At 39.2% G+C, this 8,608-nt stretch overlaps 1 protein-coding gene across 1 annotated transcript; it reads right to left on the reverse strand.

Annotated features, from left to right (window-relative positions):
• Nucleotides 1-2,286: 2,286 nt before the first annotated feature.
• Nucleotides 2,287-5,085, reverse strand: nkx6.2 (NK6 homeobox 2). The gene is made up of 3 exons (XM_039770549.1): nt 4,285-5,085; nt 3,658-3,830; nt 2,287-3,080 (listed from the first exon to the last, which is right to left on the reverse strand). Exons 1-3 carry the CDS (start codon nt 4,697-4,699, stop codon nt 2,832-2,834), a joined length of 837 nt encoding a protein of 278 aa, XP_039626483.1. The 5' UTR covers nt 4,700-5,085; the 3' UTR covers nt 2,287-2,831.
• Between the last annotated feature and the right edge of the window lie 3,523 nt (nt 5,086-8,608).

Consider the following 8,608-nt stretch of genomic DNA (forward strand, 5'->3'; position numbering starts at 1 on the left):
CCGTGTGTGCCTTTTGTGTGGGAATGTTACCAAGACATTGTTACCTGAGACGTTAATTTTCTTTTTCTTGTATGTTAAAAATATTGTTAGAAGGTTTTTCCTGTTGAAATAAACAAATTAACAACCAATTGCTGTAGATGTACATGAGCGGACACAGTGGAAGCAGAAAAAGTAAGGGTGGGAAGTGATTCTATGCTAAATCTTGAGCATGTGTATCTGATGAGGAGCGATTATGCTACAATCACACCTCGGCTTTGCCGATGCTGCCTGCTTAGACACTCAGTAGAGCGATGATGAAGATTATCCTCCTTCAGACATAATCCCAGGCAGCCAAACTGAAATGCTGCAAGGAGTGTGGGATTTTATTTTTTTTGTCTAAAATGTAACTGCCACCCAAGCCCACAATTTCTTCATTTTTTTGGTGAAAACTATAGCTGACAGTCAGCAATCTCAAGAAAATGGCAATGAGCCTGATGTGGTTTTACTTACGGAAGTTTAGTGTTCAAATGGTTTAAATATTTCAGAGCAGTTATTTATTTACCCTCTTATATGAGTGTTTGTGCGTTCCAATGCAAATGCATATTGTTATTTAAATATAACTAAAATGTGTTTATGATGGAGCTCTGATTAGGGTTAGTTTCTTGGCAGATTTATTTATTTATTTTATTTTGGTACAAGGAATATAGAACACATCTTTCATTTAGTACAGACTATTTAGAAACAACATGAGAACTTGGGAGGCCTGCCAGCGGAGAGAAGACGGAATGCTGCCTAGGCCGATTACAATGGTGCGGGCTGTCAGGAAGAGTTGCCATTTCTGGAAAGAAATATGTGGGTGCAAAAAAAAAAAAAAAACTTGTAAACACCTGCATATTTTCAGTTACTGTGCACAGCTTTGCTCTGCTCTGGACCAGCATCTCCATCAAGATGAATTCCTGCTTTGTGCCCTGTGCTGCTAAGATAGGCGCCCCACGCCCCGAGCAGAAAATCAGACCTGAGGTCATAGGAGTGTGATTAAAGAAAACCTGAAGGCCAGAAGTGGGGACAATGTCTGAGCAATCCATCGATTACTTGAGTGATTGAACTGAGCTTGGGACAAACCTAAAAGTAGCAGGGCAGGATTTTACAAGCAACACTGTGAGTGCTTTTAAGGTAAAAAATAAATAAAAAAATACTTATTTCATTTTAAGTGACCTGTAATTTACTCACAATAAGTTGTTGACCATATCATAATCAAGCCTCTTTAAACATTGTTGGAGGTCAAGTGTTACTTTGAGTAGTATTATGCACCTACACGTGTGATTTAACATACAAACCAATGATGCTTTATTTTATGTATTTATTTTTAAATTAATTATTAAGTGATTTACAGTAGACGTCCGAATCACTGCGACAGAATCTGAAACAAGAATAACAACTATTTAATCGGTGAAAGTATTGGATCGATTCACCCTACTGCGACAAATTCACTTTGTAATTAACCATCCTCATGCAAATTGAGCAGTAATCGATACTCCGGATGAGTTTACAGGTTGTGCTTTAAGGTATAAAAATGGCTTATTACATGAAATTGTGTACCGGGAATTATTAATCTGAAGAGCAAACTTGGGTGATTCTGTGGTTTATTTGTAACGTGTATCTTACTCTCATCTAGGCCACTGACATGTATTGGTTAAAATGTTTCGTGTCCATATCAAAACAATATTTGAGCAAAAAAAATTGCTATAATAAATAAGAAAAACAACCATTTTATAAGCATCTCAATCAATCTATTCTATTGTTTGTTTCTTTCTTTTTTCTAGTATTGACTTTTCCTAGTGTTCATCACACCAGGCCAGTACGTCGCCATTTTTCGAACGGCGATGGTCAAACGGCGGGTGCTCGAGACGCAGACGGCGGGTTTCTTCGATGCTGTAAGTCTGCATTTATTTATTCTTTAACATCTCAAATTTTACTAACGGCTATCTAAACTAATATCTTGGTGGTAACTCCCGTGCGCTGTCTAAAATATCATTCCGTTAATATGCGCGACTGAAAAGGTCTTTTTTTAAAAAATCACCTTCTAACCAAATGCACAGAAATAAAAATGTTATATTCCACAAACTTACAGAATTCCGAAATATTACTGAGTTGTTGTTTTTTTTCTTTTTTAATTAATAGGGTTTAAGGACGATTTTATTTGAACAGTAGGCAATAAAACCCATGCTTAATTGCTATAACTTTTTTTCGTAATGGAAATAAAGCATTCATAAAACGGCAAAATAATATAATTTATTTTAAAAGCAAAAGACTGTTAAATAATTTATTGACAATAAAAACTTTTTTTTTCTCCCAGCTATCTTGGAAGCCATATTCATTGTAATTTTACCCAACACAGAAACAATTTATGTTTTGACACATGATAGATAAAATAGTAAAACCCCTTAAACTTAAAGGGGCAATGCATGTTTAAAGAAATAAGCAAATTATTTTTACAGTTTCAAAGTACATCTGGGTTTGCTTCTTTCGAACAAGCGTTCTCACATAAACAAAATCCAGTTGCCGCGTTTGATTGTTAGATTCCGAAATTCAGTAAAATGAAGAAGATAAAAGGCAAGTGGAAGGAAATGACAAATAAAAGTTTCATTCCGGGTGATTTACATCATAGAGTTGTTTAATTCCATAACTTATTCAGTAAAAAATATATACATCTCACATACAATTTAATCTGTACAACACACACTTTGAACATCGAGTTGCATTTCAGCCTTTTATTACACTTGATACCCTGGTTCGATCCGCTTTAGAAGCGTCTTTTGCTCTTCAAGTCTTTTCTTTTTCCTTTCCTCCTATCACAACGTGTCCGAGCTGTTGCTACAAGGACTAATTAGAGATAAATTCGTGGCTTTGTGCTTCTTCAGAAGTCTTGTTATTTTTTCGTCATCCGAATTTGGGTCCAAAGGTTTATTATATTCGTCATCGTCCTCGTTATCCGAGCTCTCCTTTAATTTCTCCGTTTCCGAGTCGTGTTTCTTCTTTGCTGATGCCATTTCTGCCGCGTGTCGCTTCCTCCACTTCGTTCTTCGGTTCTGAAACCACACCTGTGGACAAGAAGGTCAAAGTGAATCACCGGTGGGCAAACTGACCAGAATGTCCGCCATCGGACGCACTTGCGAGCTTCTCCTCGGCTCGGTTTAACATTAGGTCTACTCGCTCGTTTCTACAAGTACTTGAGTGATGTAAATATTGAATTACTGTTTATGGCCGCCCATGAAACTCTGCTGAGAAATACATATTTTTGTAAAGTGCTTTCATGTTGTATTTTGTGGTGAAATGTTGCCGAAATTAACTTAGCAAGAGAAAATGATTGTAATGAAATTTGTAATTCATGATCACTGCAAATAGAAATATGAATGTGTCTAAAATTGATTTCCTTGCAGCAGCATCAAACAAGTCCTCGTCTATCTTCAGATTCGTTTGGCCATGTCATTTTTAATCAATTTTCTATCCACTGAAGTGCGATCAATACTTCATAGTCTACACACTCATGGCAAGGGGTCAAAAGCACAGAAATCTCAGTAAAGTTTGATGTCAACTCAGTCAGCGGGCTCATTTACAGCTTGAACCCCCATTCCACCCCACCCGAACACTCCAGTGTAGCCCCCCGGATCGGCTTACCTTGACCTGGCTCTCGGTCATCCCCAGCGAGTAGGCAAGCCGCGCTCTCTCTGGACCTGCCAAGTATTTGGTCTGCTCAAAGGTTTTCTCCAAAGCAAAAATCTGCTGGCCTGAAAACGTGGGTCGGGAGTGCTTTTTCTTGCCGTCTTTATCCAGTACCATGTTGGTTTGCGCTGAAAACAACACAGAATGAAAACCACGTGTTATTGTGGGACATGCGCCTGCACAGCTCCTGACCAAAACAGACACGCCGGCCGACCTGCAGAAACCCCCCAACGTACGGCAGTCAAATGACTGTGGCGCCCCTCGTTCTTAATAAACGGGCAACGCAAAGGCGTACGTGTGCGCGGGGATCACGAAGGAGCAGGTGGAATAAATAGAACGTAAGCGTTTTACAGTTCTGTTCGGGTGAAATCATCTCGATCAACGGATGCATGAAATAATAACAGTAACAATAATAATAACTAACGAGCCGCACTTTTAATTAAAAAAAATACCTCTGCTATGCTATTTACAGAAAACTGAGATTTCGTTCGTAATGATGACTGTCGCGTGTATCCATAACATTGATTTGTTGTCTTTCTACAATACAAACTACAAGACACTTAAATTTTTGGACAGGCTTACTTGGACAAGTGATTCGAGGGTCTCTCCAAGGGGATCCTTGAACAACTCCGGGCCAAAAGATGGGCGCTCTACCGGGCAGCTCCGTCAAAGGCTTGGGGTACCGGGAAACGGCCGCAGGGTTAAAATACATCCCAGCTGTCGTAGCCAGTCCATTTATCCGAGGAAGTCCCGACAGAAGATTGCCGGCCGTGGTGATGGGTCTACCCAAAATGTCACTAATTCCGTGTGGCGTCCCGAGAGGGATCTGGGCGTTCAAAGTTGTTAACGAAGGTGCTTTGAAACCCGCTGGGTTCTGCAGAGTGTACGGGAATAAAGATGTCTTCATTTCAGCCATGTTATGAAGAGCTGCCAAGGGCGTACTGCCCAAAACGAAAGCGCTCTGGCGGTTAGTATCCATCTGCCCTATCGCTAACATTTGTGATCATCGACAATCAGAAGCCCTCCTGGCTTTAAATCACCCCAACCAGGATGAAGGGACTTTAGAACTGGGACGAAAGCGCCGCCAAGTTTGTCAGATGAAGCGTCCAGCCCGAAGTTTCACTTGCGTGGAAACAAAGTAACTTTTACTCGTAGGCTCAGCGCCGAGCCACGCAGCTTGATATTGCTTCAAAGAGTCAGTGTCGAGCTGTTGCATGTGTCCAAACAGAATATCCACTCAGATCGCAGTTGATAAAAATATATATATATATATTTCGTGTTTTTTATTTTTTCCTTGTCCTTGTTTTTTTCCCTGGTAGCGGGTCAAAAAGGCGACTTTCTCGTGCAATTGACTCAAGCTGAGATGAGAACTGTGCGGGATGGATTGATAACCAAACTGCCACCTGCAGGTTAAATCCCCCATTGGACAAAACTGTGAGAGACTGCGCGCTGATTGGACAGCGAACTCGCGCACTTTACATGCGCGTCATTTGGAGAAGCGCAGAATTCAATGGAGCCTTGTATTGTTAAGCTATTAATGGCACGGCTTACCATAGGAACGAATGCATTTCAGAATTTCACAAAAATATATTTTACACATATAACCGATGGCAAATGTAAGTGCTTTACTCTGAGTAAAATGTTTAGATGTTGCTCATAATTATTCTATTAACTCTAATGAAGAAGAAAGATATTTTTATCTTTTTTAGCGGCGTAAACAATTTATAATGTTTTATAGGACAAATGTTAAAAGGCATAACTTCTGCACCCAGGTTATTTTATGGTAGTAAACGATAAACACGTCTGATTTAATTTCTCCAAATAAACAAGAACCGCAGTAGCTTTTAATGGACGGCCTGGTGCAAGAGAATAAGAACAGAAGATGCGCAAAATAATTTAGGGTCACAGGTCGAATAAAAATCCACCTTCATTGAGTCTGTGTTAGTCCACGAAAAAACATTAGAAGTTGTCCACATTTAGACTCAGCACTTTTGAAACTGCCCAGTTCAGTAGGCATCAACGGGGAATGTAGTGCGTTTTATTTACACGAATACTTAAAAGACGTAACACAACCAATTTGTTGTTTATTTCATTTTTTGTTTTTCTACAGCGGCTTCTTGAAAGGACCTCAGTACATCGAAGTCAACTCAGTTAAATGTATTTTGGCATCTTTAGACATCTATAACATCTGTTTTGCCTTGTCTTGTTAAATTTTTAAATGCACATTCTAGCGTTTTTCATTCTTTTTTACCATTTTTCGACGTCGTATTTACGCCCTGCTTTTAAATCGTAATTAAGCTTCGTGATATTTTATCATACCAAAAATACACTTGCTGCTCCGGATCGACATCATTCCAAGTGCTATATGAGCTGCACCCTTTGATTAACCTATCTATCTATCTATCTATCTATCTATCTATCTATCTATCTATCTATCTATCTATCTATCTATCTATCTATCTATCTATCTATCTATCTATCTATCTATCTATCTGTCTATCTATCTGATCCTATACTCCCTCTTTAATCACCTCGTAATGCCTTCTGATGTGACCCTTCAGTCCTAAACCAGTATAACGTGGGTAACCCCCGTCAGTTCCACGTGCATACCTGAACTACACGGTCCTCAAGTTCGTTTCTTTTCTCTCTTTGTTTTGCAGCCAAGTCTGAATTAAAAAGTCTCACGACTCTGCTGATTATTTACCAGCAGTGATTTGTGTTGTTTATATAGCTATATCTAAACAATATAAAATGCCATCTTATTTTATTATGTAGATTTCCACATTATTAATCCTGCATTCCACCAATAAATCAATACTTCCGAGTTTGTTTTTTATGCAGTGGGTTTTAAAAGCTTTGTATTGTAAACAATTGCACTGTGGTTCTTTGATCCCTTGGAAAAAATAAAACAAAATAACAGTAGTCTCTCAGATCATATTTACATTTGATGAAGTGCCTCCTTGTGTTTGGTTCGGCTCCAGTAAAGGGACATTGAACTTTCCTTTTTTTTTCGTGTTTTAAAAGCAAATCGGACCTGTGAGTTAAAAAGCAGAGCCGGTAGTGTGACTTTTTGATATTTTAAAAGGAGTCGCCTGTATTATATAAACATCAAAAACAAAATATAGAAAACAAATTAACACGTAATTAAAAAATATCGTTCGGATTATTTTCGGATTTTTTTACAAACTAGAAATGCAACCATTCTTTCCCTTATGCCATTATCAGTGTTAAAATACGAGGGAAAATATCTGCACTTGTGTATTTAAAATATTTTTCCTGCCTTCAGTTCAGTGATATTGCCATGCCAGACACGAGGAGCCCATATTAATACCCACCATTTTAATCTGCCGCCATCCAAGACAGGATCATTTGACCTTACGGAAATATTGGCGAAAGACAAATCGCATCTTGACTAAAAGAACGAGGCGCAATGGCTTGAACGGAGACGCGAATAGTCGGCTGTAAATTGCTTAATTAGACCACACAATAAAATGCTTATTAAATGATGTGATATGAACTGCGGGATGCATTTCCCATTACTTATTATTAGTGCCGTTTATTCAGCACTTCATTTTGCTTTTTAATTGCTAAAAACGCTTTACTTGTATTTAATAATCGCCTTTTTGATTCCTTTTAATACGTATTATAATATGTATCACCCGGTGGGCTCGGTGTGTTGTGTTGCTAAACGTACAGAACGTAGACACCGGTGCGAGTCCTGGGCTGCCATCTAAGTCATCTGTGAAGCCCTGAACCTTTACTGTCCTCCGCTGCGCCGACGCTGCCGGGACGGACCCCGGCTTCTCGTGACCCTGCGGTGGGTACAGATAATAGATTAACACACACACACATATTTTGTAATTATATGTCATTTTTTTCCCTGTATCTGTAATTTAATGTTTATGAGCTTCGTTTACGTTGGTGTAGGAAAAGTGATCCTAATACGAAATTGTAAAATTTTTGAAGTGTTTTTTTTTTAAATCCTCTCCAAAATAATGAAATGTGATGGTTTTAAATGAGAACAAGTGACAAATACTACAGCTAAAGGCAAGTGTAACGCTGCACAGTCCCGACCTCGCCGCGTACTCCGCAGGTGTTGGCGCTTCTTCGTAGAGCTGACGGTTACAGAAATTGGTATTTAAATAGGCTAATGATAAAATGGTGATCTGAAGAGTTAGTTTACGCGCACGTTTATCCAGATGTATATGTAAAAGATTTACAGTTATATATATATATATATATATATATATAAGCGCTTCTGTCTTTAAGAAATACGTGGATTATTGGAGAGGAATGATTAGAAGACACGGCTATAAATATTCCGCAGGTCAGATCGTTCACATTTACAATTTTTTTTTTCTTACGATGAAATCGATAAACCAAATTTCCCGAAACCGCAGGCGGAGTGCATATGGAGCGTCCACACCGTACGTTTCAAGAGCCATCTAGCGAGGACAAGTCGCAACGCCGAGGAGGACGCTGGGGTCAGCGGCGCCACAAACTGCCTTGCCCCGCTCCCGCCTGTCAAAACTCCGGGTCTTCCGCAGCCCCCTCTCTCTGCTTGGGGATCGACGTCGTTGGATTGCGGGGCACTTTACTTGGGATTCTTAATAGCACATGCAGAATAAGGATAAATGAAGCTATTGAACAGACATGTAAAAGTAAAGAGACCCAAACGCCGTAGTTGAGTAAGAGGAGACCAGTCAAAATACAACAGGGCCGGACGTGCTCAACACTTTTCCGCGAATTTTATGTTTGTTCATTTTTTTCTTGCATCACAGCTTCATGTAAAACGAATAAACGATAGAGAATGTTCATACTGTGGTGGGAAGCCTCTTGTTTGTGGGTTCCAGAGAATGAATAATAACCTGGATAAAATTGCTCGTTTTGAAATGACTTTAAACAG

The sequence above is a fragment of the Polypterus senegalus genome, chromosome 1 (assembly GCF_016835505.1).
Source record: "Polypterus senegalus isolate Bchr_013 chromosome 1, ASM1683550v1, whole genome shotgun sequence".
NCBI classification, from domain to species: Eukaryota; Metazoa; Chordata; class Cladistia; order Polypteriformes; family Polypteridae; genus Polypterus; species Polypterus senegalus.

Excerpts from the sequence above, each read along its gene's own strand:
- nkx6.2 (XM_039770549.1), bottom strand. The coding sequence starts at position 4,699 with ATGTTAGCGATAGGGCAGATGGATACTAACCGCCAGAGCGCTTTCGTT. Across the intron at positions 3,831-4,284 it reads CCCTCGAATCACTTGTCCAA|CGCAAACCAACATGGTACTG; the intron begins GTAAGCCTGTCC and ends TGTTGTTTTCAG. Across the intron at positions 3,081-3,657 it reads TGACCGAGAGCCAGGTCAAG|GTGTGGTTTCAGAACCGAAG; the intron begins GTAAGCCGATCC and ends TCTTGTCCACAG.